Genomic DNA, 24,114 nt, shown 5'->3' on the forward strand with positions numbered 1-24,114 from the left:
GCCACAACCACCGCAGCATGTCACACCCATGGCGGCGTACTAATCAATAGCACATCCATAGGAAAAAATAATGTAATAACGACATGTACTCAATTGTAATGGTGGCTAACACCACGTGTGTCCTTAGAACAGTTTCAAGGTAGCTGTACACAGCACGGACTGAAATACTACCCTTATTAGTTGCCTCATTTTCTGCATGTGCAAACATCCCAAACAAGGTGGCCATAGAGAATACATCATTAACGCCTGCCGCCCAAACAAGTACAGTATTTCACCCATCTCTTACTCTCTGAACCTCCCCAAGCACTGTAGGAGATCAAATAGTTTCCTAAACAGCATTTCGCATGGAGAATACATCATTAACACCTGCCAGCCAAACAAGTACATTATTTAACCCATCTCTTACTCTGTGAACCTCCCCACGCACTGTAGGAGAGCAAAACAGTTTCCGAAACAACATTTTGCCTCTGGTGGCGACCACGCTGTCTTCGGATCCAGGATGTCGGGCGCATCCACACATTCTGACGCACATCACTGCTCGCTGCAGCCAATCGGCGAAGACGTCGCGTTGCCGCAGTCATGACGCCAACCCTGGCCAATCGGTATCTTGTCCGCGGAGCGAACAGGCAAGTGTGACCGTGGAGCGGACAGAGATATCACTATTTTTTTAGACATATTTTTGGGTTGTTTTAAAGGAAACTACTGGGCAGATTATCACAAAATTTACAAAAGCACGCTTTCAGGACCAAGCCCCTGCCCCTGCTGCAAATTTGGTGAACATCCGTCCAACGGTTTGACCTGTAGGTGTGCGCAAAGTTTTTCCCCCATTCAGTCTATAGGAAAAACAGAAGTTTTGGGACCCTCCATAACTTTTGCCCTCCTGCACCAAACATCACCAAACTGTGCAAAAAATGTCAGAGTGGCCCATATACTTTTTTTTGCAAAGTTTGGTGAGGATTCGTCCAGGGGGAGCGGAGTTATAAGCCGCCCAAAAAGTGCTCTTATGGAAACAGCAACTTAACCATAACTACACAGCCACGCTATGTATATAACTGTTCAGCAATGTAACCAAAGCTGAAAATGTATATAACTGTACAGCAATCAATCAATGTAAACTAAGCAGAAAATCTTCTTTTGCTCTTCATCGCCCTGATACCCCCGGATCTGGTGCTCATTATAAATAATGAAACAAACAAACATACATTACTTTTCGAACCTGGGCCAACAACCAACAATGTTGATTTTTCATGTATTATGTACACTAAACCATGCACCTCTCTGTAATGTTCATTTTTCGTAACCATGGAAATAGTACACCTAATATAAAACAGCCACCAGAAACCACCAATGTGTCATTTCAGTTCTGCAACATTTGAGTATACATTATTCAGGCAAACATTTCAACAAAGGAACCAGTATGTCTGGGGGCCTGTAAAAGCTAATGGCCCAAAGCTGTTGAAAAGATTCTAACCTCAACATGTTTCAGTCTTCTTAAATAGAAGTTGGCTTTCCCCAGGCCATACAACATGCTAAGGGAGCAGGGTGTGTAGATTTGCAGGTCCAGCTACAGAATCATGTAGGACCGTTCAAATCGGAACATTTGTGGATCTATGTGTGCAACTGGTGACTGGATAACCATCAATACGTACTTGGCAGTCTGATCCCCTAGGTATCTGTATGAGAATTCTCTTCGGGCATATGGCATTACTCAGAATTCTGAGAGCACCACCAACTATGTGATTCTGCTGCCAATTCCTCCAATTGCTGCATGCCTCAGCAGTTGCATGCAAGGATATTATTGCATGGCACAGGATTACCGATATAAACTGCATTGTTTCAATTCCACTCAATGCATGCATATGTGTCTTTCCCCTCTATGACAGCAGCCTCTTCAATATGGATAGGGTGATAGATGACTTGATGCTGTGCCTGCTGCACATGATCTGTATGTATTTAAACTACAAATCACCAGTTTGAAACACTACATGGTCAACTCTCCTTTAGTTTCTTCAATGGTAGATAAAAGGAGGGTTCTACTTGGTTTAGTCAAAGTAAATTACCACTTTGCTGAAATGACCTTGTGACATTTTTGTTTTTTAATGGGCCCCCAAAACCCCTACACCCAACCCCTACCAAGCCACACCTCTACCCTTCCCACTCCCTACCCCATATCATATCCATACCTATGTTTAAAACCACAGGCTAATTTCAGCAAAGCAAATTACCACAATGTAATTTACTTTGACGGAACAACAGTGTAATTTATTTTCTACAGTGCATTCTTCCTTCACTGATTACATGTCATGGTCGAGTGCCTCTATTTCCTCTTATTCACTCTTTTTCAACAGTATTCACTTTCCCTGCCCCTCCCTCATGTACCTTGAACAACTTTCTGCACATACACTCAATGTTCCCTGCTGCTTTCCAGATCAACCTTTCAAATGTCTGAGGGTCTTTGTCTTGTCACACCTCCTTCCAAGATTTTGGAGAAATAGTCGCGGCACAACTTCAATCACACCTGGATCAAGGTAGTTTGCTGAACCCTTTTCTAATCATGGGACGGACATTGTACTTCTGTCTGTGTATGATTATATTCTCATGTTGGCCAACAAGTGACATCTTTTATTATAATTCTTGATCTCTCTGTGGCGTTTGACGTTGATCCTCATGAGCTGCTGCTGATGCGATTATTCTGTTATGGAGGTGTCAACGGACACATTTTGGACTGGTTCCGGTCTTTCCTTACGACCTGGAAATAGTGTGGGCAATTGAGACATTTCCAATTCACAATTCCTACGGTAGGGTGCAGTGTAACAATGGGATCGCCACTGCCCCCGGCTGTTTAATATCTATTTCCTCCCACTAATCATCCTATAAGGCTCTTTGGGCCTGCACTATTTCTCTTATGCAGGTGATACCCAAATGCTGGTAAGAGCCCCAGGCCTTTCTGAGAATCTCTCAGAACGTCAGATAGTCTTGAACATGTTCGGGCGTGGATGTGCAAAAGTGGTTGCAAGCTTAATTCAACTAAAACTGAGGTCATACTGTTGGGAACGAGGCAAACCTGTTACGTCACCAGGTGATCTTTGCTAAGAAATTTAGGATGTTTATGGGAAGCAAACCTAAGTCTAAATGTTCAAGTTGAATTCATAGTTGAGACCTCCCATTTTACTTTACCTCAACTGAAAAGGACATTCCCAAACATCTACATTGGCCTGTTGTTGGTGCTCTTGTAATTTCTATTTTGAACTAAGCAAATGCCATTTATGTCACCCAGTCCTTAAGTCGTGTCGCCCACCTGCAGTCTGTTCAAAATGCTGCAGTCCGTCTACTTTTTGGCCAAGAGAGATTTCAATTTGTCTCTTCCTTTTGGAAACACAGAAGACCTAACTACTGACCAATTTCAAATATTCCATAGCTACGTCTATGAACACATTTTGGGATACGTAGATAGCTACCGGCTATTGGATCAGGCACAAGTAGACTTCAGACTCATGAGAGGAACGGAAACTGCGCTACTATCTATATCAGACGATCTAAAGACCAACGCAGACTCCAACACAAAATCAGCACTAATACTACTCGATCTCTCAGCAGCCTTAGACACAGTTAAACATGACACCCTTGTCAAAAGACTAGAAGATATTGGGATCGGCAACAGAGCTCTCCTCTGGCTAACATCTTTCTTGACAGAAAGAACAGAAACTACCTAGCAAGTGCCTTTCAAATCTGCCCCTCAGAAAACAAGTAGAGTCCCACAGGGCTCATCGCTGTCCCCGCTACTTTTCAAAATCTATATGACCCCCCCCTGATTAACCACATCAAAAAACATGGCCTCACCTGCTACAACTATGTGGATGGCAATCAAATCATCTATAAAATCAACTCTAGGGAAAAACAAAACACAACATCCACCAACTGCCTCAGTGAACTAAGCCATTGGATGAGCACCAACAGCCTTAAACTGAACCCAGACAAAATCAAAATCATGATTGCACCCAAAGACCCAGCGAACAACCACCACATTCCATGGCCCACCGAGCTAGGAAACCCGCCACAACCAACCAAAGTGCTCAGAAATCTCATAATCCTAATGTACAACAAACTAACACTAGAACCACAAGTCAACGCGGTAATTAAGAAATGTTTCTTCCACCCACACACAATCAAGCAGATACTTCTCTTCTTCTGCCTTACACACAGAACACCTGCTGTCATCTCCCTCATCATGTAAAGAATAGACTACGCCAACAGCATCTACCTTGGAATGCCAGAATACCTCATGGAGAAGTTACAACGAATACAGAAACCAGCAGCAAGTCTACTCCTTAGACTTACTAGAAGAAAACACATCACACCAGCACAAGAACACTGAAGTGGCTACTAGTCAAAAAACAAATTCACGGCCAAGGGGCGGAATTCATACGGGAGAAAATCTCCATCTACAAACCAACACGAACACTAAGATCTTGCAACAACATTTGACACAAACTGAAGCAATACTCAATGTGGGGGATCTGCATTCTCCTGCATAGCGGTTGAACTCTGGAACTCACTTCCAAAGGAAATACCAACAACATCAGATCACCTGAAGCTCAGGAAACTGGTAAAACATTGATATTTAATGCACCAAACTGAAGAAAACATCACAGCAACAAACCCTGCCACCGCAAAGCAGGAGAACCCTACGAGGTGGCAACATCCAAAGAAAAAACAGCCCAAACCCATTAAAAATAAAACTAAGCCACAGCGCTAACCCAATTGTAAAAAAAAACACAGACAACCCAGGCTAACCCTACCAAAACCTCTGTAGCACGCAGCATACTCACAACGCAACACAGAGGTAACATGACACAGACCTTCAACAGAAAACAGCCAAACCGCAGGCACCAACTCTCCACAACACCCAGCATGCATATGAAACACCTGCATGTAACCATCCAAAATAAATCACACAAACGCCAATCTGCCAACATCATACCAGCACACAGTGACCTGTTTTTCTGAACTGAAGCTACCAAAAGCTGATCAAAGCTCTCTTGCGCTTTCCCCTCCCAATCCTACTAACCTACCATGCCAACCCTCTTCCTTTTCAGATCCGCCAGAGCACCTGGAGATCATGAAAAATGGCAGCGGTTCGCGGTACGAGTCTCAATGACATAAGATTACCTCAACTGAAAAGGACATTCCCAAACATCTACATCGTCCTGTTGTTGGTGCTCTTGTCATTTTCATTTTGAACTAAGCAATTGCTATTTATGTTGCCAGTCCTTAAGTTGTATCACCCGCCTGCAGACTGTTCAAAATGCTGCTGTCCGTCTACTTTTTGGCCAGCAGAGATTTCAATCCGTCTCTTCCTTTGGCGGGGAATTGCATTAGCTCTCGGTTGACTGCACAGTCTTTAAATGTTTTAATTGCTTGCGGTTGCATGCGACTTTGCTCAAATGGCTTCTTCTACACACGCACACACACGAACGTATATACTCACACATTCCTGCCTGCAGAACATTTCCAAGCCTGTAATAATCTGAAAAACAAAACGCTGCCATTGAAATTAAGGATCAGAGTCTTTCATTTATGTACCTCCCGGTAAAAAATATTCCTGTTTTGTTAATAATTAAAAACAACGTTGGACGTATATTCTGGTTAATTATTAGATCATCCTCCAATCAGCGCAAACACAAGGCTCAGGTAGTCCGCTTTAGCACTCCCAAAGATAAGACACGGTGAGATACTATTTTCATTGAGGATCACACACTTTATTAAGTGGTGGATTTGGGCTATAAGGCCAGTCTGTTACTTAAGGACTTTGTGCCATGTCTTCTCCAGGTCTTACTTGCAATGTCACTTAACTCCAATAAATGAAAAAACGAGTTGGTAGAAATATGCGGTAATGTTTGGATTTTATTTATTTATTTATTTATTTATTTATTTATTTATTTCTATAGCGCCGAAGCCCATAGGCATCAGGGCGCGTTAGACATGGACAAACTAATAGATTACAATGATACTGTTTAATAGAGATAACTTGAATACCCGAATAATAAGAAAACAACTTCACAATCGTATACATTCTTATAGAAATATGTTAAGCAAAAAAAACGAGTAAGCTTTATCTACTCTGTCTTGAATGGAGGAATACAAATAGTCATGTAATGTGAGCCTACAATATGTTCTGCGGTTTTTGAAAATGTTCTTTCAGGACATAAAGACACAAAAAAAAACGGGGGGTAGTTGAGGGGCATTACGACATAAACAATACTTGTAGCAAATCGACTGCTAGAGCATTTCCATGCCAATATATTGCACTCACAGATAGTTACTTACCAGCAATCCATCCTGCCACAAACTCTGCAACCGGCATGGTAACCAAATAGGGGCCTTCGAAAGAGCCTGCAATGTGAAGACACGTTTATAAAATTAACCAATACAGCTGATGTGTTTTTTTCAATATTTAACTTCAATCCAGTTTAATAACATTTCCAGCAGAATCCTCCTTGGCACTCTCCACCCGCATAACCTGCCTGCCATGCTTCCTGCTGGCGCTGGCCTTTTCTTTAAGGTCAGGTTGTCCCCTGATTTGACCCTGCTTGACCGTGCGATCACATCCTGTGCTGCCAAGTGGGCGGCCTCCCTGCATGCTTGGGCAAGCATCTGGAACACTGGCACCCGCAAGTGAGAACCATGAGCGAGTCTTTGCAGCTTAACCTGGAATCTGCTTCACTTAAAAGGACTCCCAGGTTTGGCAGATATCACACAGTGGGAGTAAATGGTTTGCCCAAGATCACAAGCAGTTATTGAGTATTGAAACCGGAATAGGAGCTCACTCTGCGCTTTGGTGGCATGACCACTATATTCCCAGCTCTAGTTAGACACATATGTTCTAAGATTTGTGTTTCAAGAGCTAAAGCTATTTGATGGACCCCGTGGGGAGTCCCTGTGCTGACCTGCCCTTTAAATGCAAGACGAAACAAAAGGTTAACAGAGCTCGAAGCACTGAGAAGGCTGTGAACAGTAGGCCCTGTGCCCTATCCAGCCACCCCCAAATATATACAGCCCAGGTGGAAACGTCACGACTTGTGTCACTGACAGCGTATGTGTGGAACGTGGCACTAAGGCTATAGATCTGCAAAATGCCATATAGTTGCCACCCTAACACAAAGCTATCTATGTGGGCCCGGGTTCTCTCGTGTATCGATACAAGCCCGGCCCCTTGCACACTTTCAATGAATGTCAGTGTTTGCTACCACTATGAAATGGCGAGAAAGACCGACCCGCTTTTGGGGGTCATCCTCAGCAGACTCATCCATGATTTTTCCTGGATATGACTTCTGGCTATCTGATGATACGGCTTCTGGCTATCTGAGGATAGCTCAGGGGCAACGTGCTCGCCTGGAAACAAGCCAACAGGGAGCACCACAGGTTCGATCCCCGGGTCCGCGCTTAGAAACCTCTGGGTATTAATTGTGTTATAAATAACCTATCATATCATATCCCTGTGTGGCCATTGTACTATCTCAGGCCATAGACACCCTCTTCCAGATCACCTTTGTTTGGTCACATCAGCACCAGATCAAAATCCTACCGCGTGTCTGGCTGTACACACAGGAGTAAAAGCAATGCACACAAACCAACAGTCTTAATTTCCCCTGGGGTGAGGTATTGGCTCACGTTACCTCACCCCACCCCAGGGCTGAGGAGTACCTTAGGCGGAGGAGGCACTGAGATGGAGTTGAGTGGGGGCTAGGGTAATGAGTACTGGATGAGGTGCTGAGATGAGGTTGGTTTGGAGCAGTGAGGTGCTCAGATTAGGTTGGTGGAATAAGGTGGTGTGGTTTGTTTTGGGTGGTTTTTGGTTTTAGGTTGGGCTGGTGGTGTGAAGATGGGTGTGGTGACGTTAGGTGGGCAGTGGAGAAGATTCTCTATGCTGAGTTTCAGTCTCAAACTGGACTAATGATGTATGGCTGGGTGCTGGGGCGAGGATGAGTGGACAGGGTAGGGTTGGGTGGGTGAGGTGCAGGTGCAAAGAGAGAGGGTTCAAGTGCTACATTGTTGCTGGGTGGATGGAGTGAGATGCTAGTGTGAGGGAGGGTGTTGTGGTGTGGGTCGGGTCCTGTGTTGCAGTTGGGGTGGTGTGCTAGGGACAGGGTGGGAGGGATTAGGTTGTTCAGTGTGATATCAGTGGTTAGATTCTGTGGACCGGGTATTGGGTTGTTGGACCGTGAGCTTGGAGAGGCACTGGAATGAGGTAGAGTGTGGTGAGTGCTTAGGTGAGGCAGGACAAGTGTTGGGGTGAGGTTGGTGGTAGGAGAGGCAGTGGGGTAGGGTGGCTGGGAGCACATTGTGGTATGCTGAAATGAGGTAGGTTTCCAGGAGGCTACTGGGGTGAGTTAAGATAAGGGAGCCTGCTAGGCTTAGGTTGAGTTGGTAGGGCTTGTTGCTGGGATGAGGTTACGTGGGTGGGTTTTAGAACTTGGGGTGGGTTGGGTGTTGTGGTGTGCTGCATGATACGGTTGGGTGTAGGGGTGCTGGGCTGGGATAGGGTTGGGACACTGACATGAGGTAGCTTGGTTTGGAAGGTTGCTGGGGTGTACTAGGGTGGCCGGGCAGCACTGAGTAAAGAGCTAGTGTGGCTGGAGGGCTGCTGAGCCGAGTGGGTGGTGTTAGATGGTTGGCAAGAGGTTGGATGTGTGGGGTAAGAGACAAGGGTGAGTTGATTGGAGAAAGCTGTCTCAATGAGAAGTGATGTGATGCGATAGGGTAGAGGGTTTATACTTAAGTGAGGTGTAGGAATGACGCTAGATGGCCAAGTTGATGGGACCAGGTTTGGTGGATGCCATGAGGTGCTGAAGTGAGCTGGACAGTGATTGGTGGGGTGCTGGGGTGAGGTTGAATGGCTAGGGTGAGGTGTTGAGCTAACATTCAGTGGGCATGTGAGGTGCTGGGCTGAGGTTAGATGGCTGGGTGTAGTTACTTGGGTGAGGTTGGGTAGGACAAAGTGAGGTTTCGAGGGTGGAGTTAGATTCTATGGTGATATGGTGAATTAAGGTCAGTAAGAGTGTTTCGGAGGGAGAAAGAGTGGGGAGTTAGGGTGGGTGGTGGCGTGAGATGCTGGAATGAGGTTGATTGGTGCACTGAGGTTGAGTGGGTGGCGGGAAAGGTGCTGGGGTGACTTTGGGTGTTAGTGGAAGTGAGGTCCTGAGGAAAGGGCTGTTGGGGTGAGATTGAGGTTGAGTGCTCGGTCAAGGTTGGATGGGAGAAAATGCTGGGGTGAGGTTGAGTGGGCGTGCATCTGGGGTGAGGTTGGTGGGGTGTGGTGCTCATGTGAGGTTTTCTAGCTGTGGTGGGGTGAAGTGTTTAGTTGGGTGAGGTGCTGGGGCAAGGATGAGTTGTTGGTGTGTGGTCCACACATAAGGGTGAGGAGGGAGATAGGCTGAGAGGGGGAAGTTGAGTGGCTAGCGTTGTTGGTGGCGGTGCTACAGTAAGGGTGGGTGGATGGGTTGGTGATGGTCTGCAGTGATGAGCTGCTGTTAAGGTGGGCGATTGAAGTGAGGCAGTGGGGTGTGGCTGGATGATGGAGTGGAGTTTGGTGCTTGAGGTGCTGCCTTGAAGTTGGATAGATGATGTCCTGTTATGAGATGTGGTGGGGTGATGTTGAATTGATGGGGTTAAGTGCTGCAGTGAGGTCTGGTTGGTGGATGGGTTGAGGTGCTGGCGTGAGGGTAGTTGGGGTGAAGACAGGTGTTTGGGATCATGCGATTTGTATAGGCATGTGTGGTTTTGGGGTGAGATGGTGGGTGAGGTGAGGTGTTGTGTACAGATGAGTGGGACGGTTTGTAGGAAGGCTTGGTGGTATATCTGGGGTTAGGTAGGGTGTATGGGTAAGGTGGTGGAGTGAGGTATGTTGGCGGGGTACAGGTTAAGTGGGTTGATGCTCTTCAGTGAGGCTGGGTAGGTGTTGAGGTGAGGATGGATGGGTGATGGTGCTTGAATGAAACAGGGAAAGCAGTGGGTAGGTTGTTGGAGGGAACTGGCGCAAGGTAGGGTGAGTAGTGGACACTCTGAAATATGTTGTAATGAGGTAGGGGTTGGAGGGCACTGGAGCGAGCTAAGGTAGTATTAGGTGGTGGGATGAGGTAGTGGAGTAAGGTGCTGGGGTGAGGTTATGGTGAGGTGTGAGGTGAGGTTGGATGGTGCTGGGTTTAGCTTCTGGGGTGGGTTGGATGCTGCAGTGAGATGTGGAGGCACTGTATGTTCGAGGGTGATGGTTTGAGATAGGGTGGAGAACTGAGGTGTGAGTTTGAACGTTGGTGGGGTAGCATGAGTGTGGAGTGCTGGTGAGAGATTGGGTGGCTGGAGGTAGTTGGTGGGCAACCAGGGGGGAGCTGGGAAAGCTGTTTGTGTGAGAATGAGTGGGTGGGGTGAAGTGCTGGGGTGAGGGTGGGATGCATGAATGTTGGCTGAGGTTTCTAGTAGTGGTGGGCAAGAAGAAGCCAAAGCAAAATAATTCACATTGTGCGAGTGGGACAGAAGCCTTCAGAAAGGTACTAGAATGGAAGGTTTGAGAAGGATATTGAAGCAGGCAGGAGGACGTAAGGGGAGCTCAACCTTGAACAGATTTAAGATCAGCAGTAGGAATTTGGTGACAGACTGAAGAGCCATTACCAGGCCGGGAATCCCTCTGTCGGGATTCCACGGCCTTTGTCTCTGGCGGGGGGCGTGGCAGCCCCTCAGCCAATGAGGATGCTCGAAGCGGGGACATCCCTGCTCCGAGCGTCCCCATGGCTAAGAGGCTGCCTTCGCCCCCCGCTGGGGACTCAGGTAAAGCTTTGGCTTTTTTTCCCCTCCATCCCCCCTCTCACCTCTTGCCCTCCCCACCCCACTTACCTTATATCCTTTGTCCCCGGTGGGGGGCGATGGCAGCCTCCTGCCAGTGGTCGAAGTGTACGAAAGGAAGTAGTGGAACTATGTTCCCTGCTGGCCTGCATCCACTTCCCACAAACCCCATCACCACGTCCCCTCCCACACACAATAAACACCCCCAAACACTTGCACCTGCTGGTTAAGGGAACGTGTGCAGTGCACTGAAAGTGCAAGTTTCAACTTCTTTCTACACTTTTATTTTAAAACGAAACCATTCCGGAACGGTTTCTTTTTAAAATAAAAGTATAGGAGCTGTGAAAAGTAATTTAAAAAAGTAGAGGAGCACCGCTCCCGACCGCACCCGCTCACTTCGACCACTGCCTCCTGCCGTGTGGAGACTCGACCCTCCCTCCCGCCCTCCCAACTGCACTTACCTTCTTTTTTTCGGGAGCCGACGCGCTGGAAACGCGCTGCTCCCGATGGCCGCCATGGAACGGGACAAATGGCGGTTTCGGGACAAAAAAAAGCTTTTATTGCCCCGGTCACACACTTTTTCCGGGCTGGGGTACTAATAGCTATATGCCCCTCGCGGCAGGGGCATTACCAACTCTGGTAATGTCCCCGCTGATTGGGGCATATTGCTTAATTAACGCTTCTGACTGCTGTCTAATAGGACCATCATTTTGCAAGGATTATGGGGACAGGGGCTCTTTTGAAAAGATATTGATGAGGGGTCAGAGGTGGGGTATCTTGAGCCAGGAGTATCGTGCATTCCGTCTAGAGGAGTTAAGCATAAGACAGTATAGCACGGTCCAGTAATGAATGACCAATAGGCAGTCATAGATCCTCTAGACAGTTCTGGGGGAAGGTGGGAAAAAAACATAAGATTTTGGGGGTCATCATCAGAAAGGTGATAGGAGAATCACAAGGAAGAAATGAGCTTGTCGAGGGAGGTGGTCTAGAGGGTAAAGAGTGAAGAGCCATGGACCGAGCCTTAGGGAACTCCCACTAGGAAAAGGGTGGGATCAGAGGTTTCTTTGTTCCAGGAGACGAAAAGGGAGCAATAGAAGAGGTGGGAGGCAATCAAGCAAACTGTGTTGTCCACAATTCCAAAGTTAGAGCGGGACGACACGAGTACGTCATAGTTGACAGTATCAAAGGCTACAGAGCGGTCAAGAAGGATCAGGATTGACAAGAGTTTGATGTGGTTAGCAGACGTAACAAAGTTAGGGACATGAGTTTAGTTTAGAGGGATGCGAGTTGAGAGAGGAAATGAGGTTGGGGAAGTAGTTGGACTTGGAAGCACCAAGGTCAGTTGTATGTGCCTGGTCAGGTCTGGCGCCAGAGAGTTTGGTGTGAGACTATTTCTGGAGAGAGAATTGGTGTGGGGAAGGTGACAGGAGCTGGAGGAACAGAGACGTTTAAGTGAACGAGTGAGTGGTTAAATGGTGATGGGTAAATTGCAAGGCTAATTGTGGTAAGGAAGGAAGATAGGAATACATGCATGGATGCATGGACTTGTTTCTGTTGCTTGCCAGCTAGGTTTGCACTTTATAAATACCATAAATACATACGCCCATACTTACATGCAAGTCAAGAGAGGAGACATGGCTGTGAGTATGCAGGTTATGAAGAGAGGTAACAAATACAAGTTATGTCTGTTTGAAGCAAATTATTAAAAAACTAAATATATTGCATTAACAGGACCGCTTCAATCATTTACTATCTTTTTAACAGTGACCATTTTGTAGTAATAAGCAATATCAAATCTATTTCATAATCTTCTTACAAAGCATTAAGTTATGCAGATTAAAACCTATACATGTGCATTAAAAATATACACAATATTATATAAAAAACAGAAAGAACATTAAACACACTACTCTTAGGACAATACATGTGAATAGTCAATACATCATTTTTCAAATTTGGTACAATCCCAATCCCAATCCCAAAGCCAAAAGACGGGTATGTGGAAGCCGACTATCAGATTTTAATCATAGAGTCGAACAGTCTCAGCAATTTGTAAAATTATTTGGGCCTCGTCTTTCACTGGACACAGCCGCACAAAAACAAAGAACCCAAATAAATGGCCTCATTCACCCAATATAGTCACTGGCCTAATTGTTAAGACCATTGAAATGAATTAATTGATTTATACTGTGTCTTTTTCTCATTGCACTTCCCAACATCTTTATTATTTATTGAGTCTGAACATATGATTTAACATCCAATAAGTGCCTTCATATAATATTGTGTTCAAAAAAGGCAAAGTGTCTAATTTGTGCACTCTTATAGCACTTTCTTTGCACGCCGGATCTGACCTGCAGCAAGACTATTTCGCTGTCTGACTGTAGGTGACCGGTCATTCAACACCTCACTTCAACAATTCCCAGCGACTCGCCACTCTACAAAACAAATGATAATTTAAGACAATTAAATATTTACACAATATTAGAAAAAGGACGAGAGAGATGGGAATCGACAAGGGGGTGAGCTTTACAAAATGGCTACCAAACTAGCCATCTGGCAGACTGGTCAGCAACAATGCTAGTTGGAAAATGTAACCTGTTTGTGTGTGTGTCACAGATCGCAGTGAGTGAGGCAGATGTGTGTCCGTGCAAGGACACTGACTCTGAAAAGCAAACTCATTGCATGATCTGACCCTCCTGGAGCCCCAGCCCACAGAACAGTGCAAGGTGGAAACTGTCTAACCTCACTTTCAAGAAGTGGCGTCTCCAGGAATCAATTTTGGGGGGGGGAGCACAGAGGGGGCCACAGACAAAAGTTGGGGGGCCGCCTATAAAAGGGCAATGTGTATGCTTTTCCCAAATTGGCGAGGGCAAAGTAGTCAAAAGTGGCCCGGGAGAGGTGCAAATCGGGCATTTATACCGAAAGCAATTCTGTTGGAAGCACGTTCAACATTGTAATATTTCTGATGCCAGGGCATCAACTGTAAGCAGAATGCCATGAATCAAAGGTCAGTAGAAAAGACACCAGTTTTAATATTGACCCAGGAGAACATGCAGTGCACAGCATTGGGATCGGATGTGCAGCAAAAGCACTTTAGTGGAGCGTGTTTATTAAGCAACAATTCATATCAAGGTTGTGAACAGGTGAGGCTTATTTACAGGGTAATATTAATAAGTCCCTGTATGCCACAGCACAGGCAGTAGTAGCAGTGCACGTGACGTTCGTTTGCCTCACCTCAAGCCTGCTCTAATGTAGATTGCAAATGGAGGGACTTGTCAGCTACAAGCAAGTGATTAGCAGTCTGGCCTATCTCACAGGAACACAAAAAGAAACTGACCCCAGCTGAGTACTAGAGCTGGTCTATTATCGCACGTGGCAGCCATAGAAATCCAATACATTCAAAACAATGCATCTATGGTGGCATAAGCAGTGCACAATGTCGCGTACACCATAAGAGAAAGCAGCCCCTCCTGTCCTCTCTACCGCCTCGCCCCACCGTGTGTTCTTTGGCTTAAAACCAGTGCATAATGACCAACAATCTTAACCCATAACCCACAGCCAGAATCGGCACCTATTATCTAGTAACCACCAACGCACAATCAGGGCCGGTCTTTGTGTCAGGCAGCGCAGGCGGCTGCCTGACGTCTGTCAGCCTCTAGGGGCGCTCGCCTGAGCCTCGAGCCGGTGCTTCTCCTGCAGTTTGTAAAGCTTGCAAAGCTAGGCTCAGCACGCACCAACCACAGGCATATTCATCTTTAAACGTTATGTTCGGCTTGCTACCACACTGCAGCAGGAGCCTCAGCCCTCAGGCATGGCAGCAATTGGCTTTATTGACCCCCTCCCGTGGCACCGGCCAGGCCCATGGGCACACGTGCACACAGTGCACTGCTAGTGACAGGTTGGCCGAGGATTGACTGGGGCTGGCAGCGTTGCAGTGAAAAGAACCCTCTTTTTGCGAGAACAGAGGAGTAGGTGCAACCGTGCGCAGCAGGTTATGGTAAGTGTTTTGGCTGGGGGCACTGCTGGCCCGCCCGTGATCACGAGCCTGGGCTATGCCTCTCTTCCTTATATGCGAGTCACCCAGTCAGGTGCCATGATATGCAGGTGTGAACGGGGGCAGGGTATAGCTCTGTGGTTCTGAGGCTCAGTGCACCTCACATCATTTATTTTCTGATGCATCCTTGACCCAGCGGCACGAAAAGAGCTTCATTCGAGTAAGAGCTTTACTTTTCCACAGTTGCCATATTTTCTTTGCTTTTGTTATTGAGGCAAACATGTTCGTGGGACGTGTTTTACAAAATGAAAACTCCCCAGGTTGACTACCTAAATGAAAGGCCCCAGCCATTAATCTTTCCGTGGCCTGTAAACTCGTGGGCTTTACCCGTGGGCTTTACCCGATGATATAGCCCTCAGCTTGAAGTTATTTGACCATTCCCCAGTCACTGCATCTTTTTCCCAGGCCCTATTTTAACACGCCCAACCCACTTTCATATCAGTGACCCACAGCAATCAGCATCCGAAATATAAAAAAATTCAGAAATCATTCCCTTCTTGTCTGCACAAAATGGGTTACCAGCCAAAACACAAGGCTCCTAATTAGTATGGCTACTCTCTGTACCCTCCATACTTAGACCTATGCAGTGGCACTATGGTTTGTGGCCTGGAAACAAAAACACAAGCGTTCCCATTTGCACACCGGTTGCAGTAAAGAGTCCCTAACCTTTCCTGCGTGTCCCACTCTGACCCTTTGCAAGAATTTAAAAAAGTGTGCTGTACCTAAAAAGCTTGGTCTCCTCTTCGAGGGATTAATTACCTCAAGCCGTCCAGTAGAAAAGGTATTGGATGATAAAAGGCCAGTTGCCATGGTCCGTAATAGCCCGATCCAATACATTGCTGGCCTGATTTCCATGCTCTGGCCCTGCACCCAAGGGTGCCTTATACATCTGCACATGATTACTGGGAACACACGATTAGCCTCTGGAAGACAACATATGGAGAGACTTTTGCCGGACCCGGTATGTTTGGGTAGCCAGCTTCCCCCATGGGACACAGGCTATAAAAAGAGGCTGCTCTTTGAAAGACTAACTTTTCTCTCTACAATTAGCCTAGGGGCCCGCATATAAGTTTCGGGCTGAGGTACTCACAGACTGGAGCCAAAGGGGATTTTTTATTAGCACCCACTAAAGCCAGTGGTTTTTTTTGAGGTGGTGCTGTCTTACTTTAGTGTGGCCTTTCTTCTTCTAGAGTGGATTTTCATTTATCTAAATCGCTGTTAAATAGTTTTGTTTGCTCATGCTTGCATTTATGTTCTAAGAATTTGTATTTCAAACAGTACAGTTTTGTGTTTCAAAATCTGACTGTTGCGCAATCATATTTGAAGCGCATAGCTTTCTGGGAAATGTGAGCATGAGGCTGGTGCGCCTACAGTGATTTGATGGCTCCAGCCTGGCTTCTTGGCTGTGCGATTACAGGTGCTGTCCTGACGTACATTGCATAGCCGTGGCACGGGTATGTGATGAGTAAGAATCCTCAATCCCACATCACCCGACCTTCATGGAGTTCTTTTGGTGGAATTTTGGCGGGTGGGGCTTATTTGCTGGTAACGGCCTCCAACTCCACACTTCACACGGAACTTTACTGAGTGAGGTCTGCTGTGCCCTTTCTTGGCAGCTCCCTTGGCTGCTGCTGGCTCTAGTGGTGGTGACAGGCAGGTGGGTAAGGGTGTGCACTGAAGTCGGGCGTTAAACCCTTTTCCAATAAGATGTGAAGTCTCGCCCCTCATTTCTCAATTACTTTTTCATGTCGTTTTTTTTAGTTTTGGCTCAGAGGTGGTGAAGGAACATGTGAGTTTAGCATAGTTTTCTATCATTTGTCGAGGGATGCAAATAAGCCAGTACCAAATGTTTGAGTTTAAATTCTTCTCACATTTAGGTGATTTAAAAACTGTCCTTTTGCCCTGCAAAGCCAGGATAATGGGCCTCATTCTGACTTGGGTGGTAGGGATAACGGTCACCGGAAAGGAGACCGGTGCCGTTAAACCCTTACTGCCCAGTTCCGAGGTCCCTTAGCGGGAGCCGCAAAGGAGGTGTGGTCTGACCACACGTTCTTCACGGGTCCCGCTAAGGGACCAGGGCGCTAATAACGGGCCTGCTAATACCAGGCCCGTAATTAGCGCCTTCCCCATTCCCATTTGAGCCCTATGGGGCTCAAATGGGAATGTGGAATGGTTGGTTGAATTGGGACTTACCGGGTCCGCACAGGTCGGAATGCCCCATTCAGTCTCCATTCAACCAGACTGGACACGGACCCGGTATTGGAGGCAGCCATGGCGCAAATGGCGCCAGGGCTACCTCCAATCTCGGAATGAGGCCCAATGTGTTACTTGCAGCTACAAAGCAGCTTCTGGACCTGTGTGTGTCTGATGGTTATCTCTGGCCAGGCGATATCCCACATTGCACGTTATTCCAGGTCCACCTTTTGGTTCCCAGTCGACCCCTGTGTTAGATATTTATTTATTTTGCATCTTAAAATGTGCTACTTACTGAAAGTCGCTTCAAAGGGTCGAGCGGGGTGAAGAGGTGGTTGCAGTTTTTGTCATTTCACAAGCTAAAACGACCTAAATGTGTGCTTTCAGTTTGCGTCTGTTTTCTATACATCAGACACCTTTTTAAATTACTATTGCATTTTGCCTCATTGTATGCATTAAACGCCCTGTTCTTCTGTGAGCCATTGTCAAGTCATGCTTAGGAGAGGCAATGGTGGTGGTGGCGGTGGGGAGATTAGTGCCAGAAAGCAATGTCTGTTTTGGCATCTATGTTCGATCCTCCCCACCCTATATCCATGCTCTCCCCACCCATCACCTACAGACTCCTTCCAAACTTGAATCGCTCCTTCCATACTTTGTACCCTCACTCTCCTTCCTCTGCATACCATCCGTTCAGTTTTATGGTGCTCCATACCCCACCACTCCGCCACCAGTCCACCACCAGCATTTGATAGATTTTGCAATGGGTGAAGCTGCCCTTGAGCCCCCATTTTTTGGTTGTCATTTTTAGGGGTCGGGGTTGGGGGCGCCAACAATGCTTCCCGCCTGGGTTGCAATCTGGTGTAAGACCGGCCCTGCGCACAATGGCATCCCAGAAGTTCACACCATGACCATGGGAGAAGAGGCCCCCTGCACGTTCCCTGACTATGTGATAATTGGGTCTGAGAGACGGATTCATGGTCCCAGGAAATGGGCTCCTGCCTTCTAGCAAAAGCCACAGCAACTGGGAAGCCGTGAGTGCTGTATTTAGAATCACTGTGTGCACAAAACAAATGGTAAGGACAGGGAAGCGCTCCCAAAGGCAGAGAGAAGGGCACAAGCTAACTGGACCTTTGATGACCCTCACCCCTGCGCCGCTGTCCTGTGTACACCTTTATGGTGCATTCTTCACAGCATTTGCCACGCCCGTAGCCGGATCCGGCAGGCACGGGCGGATGCCAGGGCAGCACTGCAGAGGGTAGCCCACAGAGGGGGGCACCAGGGAGGGGCACAGGATTTCCAAAAGTAGAATTTTATGAAACGTGTTCAAAATCCGATGTTATCAGACACAAGCAAATCCCAGGCCGATTAATTTCAATCCTCACGTAAAAAAAACACAAAAAAAAAACATTGGGCGTCATTACAAGGTAGGTGGTGAGGGATTACCGGCACCGGTAAGGGCACCGGTGCCGGTAATCCCTTACCACCCTATTCCGAGGTCCCTTAGCGGGTCCCTTGCATAACGCCTGATTTTACCCTATGGGGGCTCAAATGGGAATGGGGAATGGTTCCCGGAAGGGGACTTACCTGGTCTTCCAAGGTCGGAAGGACCCGGTAAATCCCCATTCCGGGAACACGGACCCAGAATGCGGTAAGGGGGTTGGCTACCTCCAACCTCGTAATGACCCCCATTAGCCTCATTACGAGTATGGGGCTATTAGCACCATGGCTGCCTCCATACCGGGCACCAATACCGGGTTCCTTCAATGGGGAATAACCGGGTCATTCCAACATTGGAGGACCCAGTAATTCCTCCTTCAAGGAACCATTCCCCATTTCCATTTGAGCCACCATAGGGCTCAAAGGGAATGGGGAGGGAGCTAATAACGGGCACGTTACTAACGGCCCGTTATTACCTCCCTCTTCCCCTCGCGGGACCCGGAAAGGACGTCTGATTTTACCAGACATCTGTTTCGGGTCCCGCAAAGGGGTAATAGGCGCTCCCGTAATGGACGGTGCCGGTCCCATACCGGCACCCTTCATTACGGGAGCGCCAGGGTCGTAATGAGGCCCCATGTCTTAGTTTCTATTTATAACGCGCTTAATACCCAGAGGTTTCTAAGCGCGGTCCCGGGGACAGAACCTGTGTTGCTTCGTGTCATCTTGTTTCCAAGGCGAGCATGTTGCCGCCGAGCTATCCTCCAGGGACACATGTCCTATCAATAGGACAGTACACACATGTGTCTGCCTTTATGTGGCTCAGTAGCAGCACTTCTCAGTAGAGCTGCTATACTTTTATGTGAACAGTTCTAGAGCTTACCAGTACTACTTAGAAGGGCGGCTGTATTTCAATGGGGCAGTGCCAGCACAGCTTGGTAAAGCGGGTGTATTTTAATGAGCCCTCATTGCCACCTCGTTGGTAATTCAATGTGATGGTGCCAGTACCGCACAACAGGGCTGCTCTACTTTGTTGGGAAACCAGATAGTACGTCAACATCTCACTGGGCTGCCTTGTGTTTATTGGCACAGTACCGGCACTTTTCAGTACAGCTGCCATATTGTTAATTGACAGCAATTAAAAGGACAATACATCCTCTTATCAAAAGAGTTGCAAAGGTTTCAATAGAGCGTTTCCAGAACTTCTGATTAGAGCTGCACCACGCCTAATAGGACAAGCAGCACTTCTGATCAGAGCTGCACCATGCCTAATAGGACAAGCAGCACTTATGATCAGAGCTGCACCATGCCTAATAGGACATAAGCATCACTTCTGATCAGAGCTGCACCATGCCTAATAGGACATAAGCATCACTTCTGATTAGAGCTGCACCACGCCTAATAGGACATAAGCATCACTTCTGATCAGAGCTGCACCACGCCTAATAGGACATAAGCATCACTTCTGATCAGAGCTGCACCATGCCTAATAGGACATAAGCATCACTTCTGATCAGAGCTGCACCACGCCTAATAGGACAAGCAGCACTTCTGATCAGAGCTGCACCACGCCTAATAGGACATAAGCATCACTTCTGATTAGAGCTGCACCATGCCTAATAGGACAAGCAGCACTTCTGATCAGAGCTGCACCACGCCTAATAGGACATAAGCATCACTTCTGATCAGAGCTGCACCATGCCTAATAGGACAAGCAGCACTTCTGATCAGAGCTGCACCATTCCTAATAGGACAAGCAGCACTTCTGATCAGAGCTGCACCATGCCTAATAGGACATAAGCATCACTTCTGATTAGAGCTGCACCACGCCTAATAGGACATAAGCATCACTTCTGATCAGAGCTGCACCACGCCTAATAGGACATAAGCATCACTTCTGATCAGAGCTGCACCATGCCTAATAGGACATAAGCATCACTTCTGATCAGAGCTGCACCACGCCTAATAGGAGAAGCAGCACTTCTGATCAGAGCTGCACCATGCCTAATAGGACATAAGCATCACTTCTGATCAGAGCTGCACCACGCCTAATAGGACATAAGCATCACTTCTGATCAGAGCTGCACCACGCCTAATAGGACATAAGCATCACTTCTGATCAGAGCTGCACCATGCCTAATAGGACATAAGCATCACTTCTGATCAGAGCTGCACCACGCCTAATAGGACAAGCAGCACTTCTGATCAGAGCTGCACCACGCCTAATAGGACATAAGCATCACTTCTGATTAGAGCTGCACCACGCCTAATAGGACAAGCAGCACTTCTGATCAGAGCTGCACCATGCCTAATAGGACATAAGCATCACTTCTGATCAGAGCTGCACCACGCCTAATAGGACAAGCAGCACTTCTGATCAGAGCTGCACCATGCCTAATAGGACAAGCAGCACTTCTGATCAGAGCTGCACCATGCCTAATAGGACATAAGCATCACTTCTGATTAGAGCTGCACCACGCCTAATAGGACATAAGCATCACTTCTGAGCAGGGCTATCAGACTTGTAATGGGACAGTGCTGGCACTTCTCACGGGGCCTCCAAGCATTTCTCTCTAGTGAGAGCTACTTGTGAGCACTGAACATTATGCTGAACAACTATTCAAGATAAAGCAGCCCACTTGCCCACTTATTCCTTTTAAGGCACCAGCGTTATATCTAATCTGTCATATTTTCATATCTAGGAATTTTAAATATTTGATTGCAATAGGCTCAGATTACTTTTTGGGGGTGTGGGAAGGGGTGTTACAGGACGCCAGATGTTCCATTTTAACTTTTCTTAAAACAGACGTTTGGATATTCCTCCGTCCACAATTGACTCACACAAAGAACACTACAAGAATACGGTCAAAGAATGCCTGTAAAATGCATTTAAAGGCATGAGTAGCAATTTGCTGTTATTTGTGCCACCTATGAACAATGAAAAGGTTGATTTTACCCTGTCAGTAAATCAAATCATTCTTAAGTGACACCGGTCTATACAAATGTGGTAAATATAGTAAGAATTGTTTTATATTAAACTTGTTTTGTTAGCCTTGTACTTTCAAATCGTTACAAGTAATAGCTTTTCTAACTTTTTTTCAATCTGAAAAGTGTGCACACACCTAGATCTGGGATCACAGGGCTGCTGCACCAATGCTGTTGGCACATCCCTACTCTATTTTCCACCCTTGTTCCTTCCTTACTGCTACTTATCCTCGACATTTAGTTTTTAGGTTTTGCTTTTTACCTGCATGCTCCAGCACTGCCTTTATACTACTTTTCCCCCTCTGGTCCAGTCCTTTCCATGAAAAACATAGACAAGTTGACTCTTGAGCCTGATGGGTATTCTCTGCAATTTGTAGTAGCAGACAAAGAAAGAGGACTGCATCTTTCTTATGTGTGCACATCTCAACTTGTTAACCTCTGCAGGCACTCCCTGTATAAAGAGGACGAAGGGCTAACTACTGGCAACGGACAAGCTACTGCGAGCTACCTTCTGGAGGTCACTGGGCTACACCCTAAAGAATGGGACAGCATCACAGACAAAGGACACACAGCACTACTCATACTCCTCGACCTCTCTGCAGCCTTCGACACCATCAACCACACCATTCTACTAGACATCCTAGCCCACAGGATGACTCTTTCTGGCACCATACTCGACTGGTTCACCTCCTTTCTCACTGACAGGACACACTTTGTCTCCATGCCCCCTCATTGATCAGACCCCGCCCCTGTCAAGTATAGGGTCCCGCAAGGCTCCTCCCTATCTCCACTCCTCTTCAACCTATATGTTGAATCCCTTGGACAGACCCTTTGCAAACACCACGTACAGTTCCACCAATACGCAGATGACACACAAATATACTTTCAAATGTCATCCCCTTCAGAACTCCACACCATGGAAACCTGTATTTACTCCATCACCAACTGGATAACCACCCACTTCCTGAAACTCAACCCATCCAAAACAGAATACCTCATCATCTGCCTCGTAAGGCACAAACTCGAACTCACCCGCTGGATCCAAGAACTCGCCACGGACAACCCACACATATCCCTCTCCACACCTGTTAAATCACTTGGCCTCACCATCGACCCACCTTTTCTTCAACCACCACATAGCCGCTGTCACCAAAACATGCCATCTACAACTACACCTCCTACACAAAATCAGACGCATCCTTCCCCCTGATGACTTCCACACCACAGTACAAGCACTAGTTTTCTCTAAACTGATCTATGGACATTCCCTCCTCACTGGACTACCCAACAGCATTGTCCCCCCCCACCCCTGTAAGCCATATAAAACGCAGCAGCTAGACTCATCCTCCGCCTACCCAAACATTCACACATCACCCCTGCTCTTGCCCAGCTCCATAGGCTCCCCATACTCCAGAGAATAGCCTTCAATGGACTCTGCATTGTATTCAAAGCCATTTACCTCGACACTACATTTTACCTTCATGACACACTCAAACCCATCACACACACAAACACCAGAAAAGCCAGCCAACAGCTTCTACACATTTCACTCTGCAAGCTCACTTGCACACAAAAACAAGCATTTACCCACTGAGCATCCAGGGCATGGAACACCCTACCTCTCCACACGCACTGCATCGCCCATCACCACTGTCAGAAGGAGCCTGAGAATCCTCCACTGCTATCACTTGTCTATCCTAATCGTCCTATCCTTTCCTGAAAACATTTTGTAACTTCTTTTTTCAACTCCCACCTTTTCAATATTTGAACCATATAAGGCGCTCCAAGACCATCTGGGTAGGTCCAACGCTAAACAAAAATTCAAATAAATAAAGAAAATATCACACCACCCAGTAAGGCTGCTATAATTGTACTGGGCCAGTATCAGACATTTTTGTATGAGCCGGCCCACTTTGATAGTGCTGTATTGCCGCTTGTTGGCGGACTGAGCAAAAGTCTTGGATTTTGAACTACACCTTTACACCAATAAGCAGGTTTGATGTTAACTGTTATGGTACATGCATGACAGCATGTCCCTTTTTGAAGTTTGCAGCCATGGAGAGTGTTGAATGCTTCGCATCTTCTTTTGTCATTCATAATCCTCTTATCGTCCCCCCAAAAATTGTATCCATGAGAAATGAATCCAGATATCTCTGCTCTTCTACTCGATGTAGGGCTTTTTCAACAGCACCTGACCATGAACTATTCCCAATGCAGGCACAGACCGCAATCCACAGTACTGAGTTATTCACTGCTATACAAATACAAAATCTGTTTGAACTATTTCTCTGTTTTTATTTTCACTCACATAATTGTCGCCAAGGAGAAAGACCGTTTAGCTGGACAAGCTATCTTCTTTGCAGTTGTCAATGTTTTTGCATTTTCTTCGGCAGGCACACATGGTTGAACATCTCCAGAGTTAAGGGAAATGGTGGCAGATTATTGACTCAGCACTTTTCAACCTCTGTCCCGGGCAAGCCGAGGAGTCACCACTGTGCCGCCCTCTCTTGAGTAGTGTTCCATGTTTAAATTACACGTTGGTGGGCAAAAGTTAAGGGTGAAACAAATTCCAAGCAGATGGACTACAGTGCACATCAAATAATTACACATTA

The 24,114-nt window shown here is 46.7% G+C and overlaps 1 protein-coding gene across 4 annotated transcripts in view; it reads right to left on the reverse strand.

Moving 5' to 3' along the window:
* SLC25A45 (solute carrier family 25 member 45) overlaps positions 1-24,114 on the reverse strand; it is a 308,119-nt gene that overhangs the window by 153,028 nt on the left and 130,977 nt on the right. For all 4 annotated transcript variants that reach the window (XM_069644766.1, XM_069644764.1, XM_069644767.1 and 1 more), the window contains exon 2: positions 6,328-6,393. In XM_069644766.1, the coding sequence (XP_069500867.1) occupies positions 6,328-6,364 (37 nt within the window). In that variant the 5' untranslated portion in view covers positions 6,365-6,393. The remainder of the gene's footprint in view (positions 1-6,327; positions 6,394-24,114) is intronic.

This window comes from Ambystoma mexicanum, chromosome 2p (assembly GCF_040938575.1).
Source record: "Ambystoma mexicanum isolate Mex_15411 chromosome 2p, UKY_AmexF1_1, whole genome shotgun sequence".
Classification (NCBI taxonomy): domain Eukaryota; kingdom Metazoa; phylum Chordata; class Amphibia; order Caudata; family Ambystomatidae; genus Ambystoma; species Ambystoma mexicanum.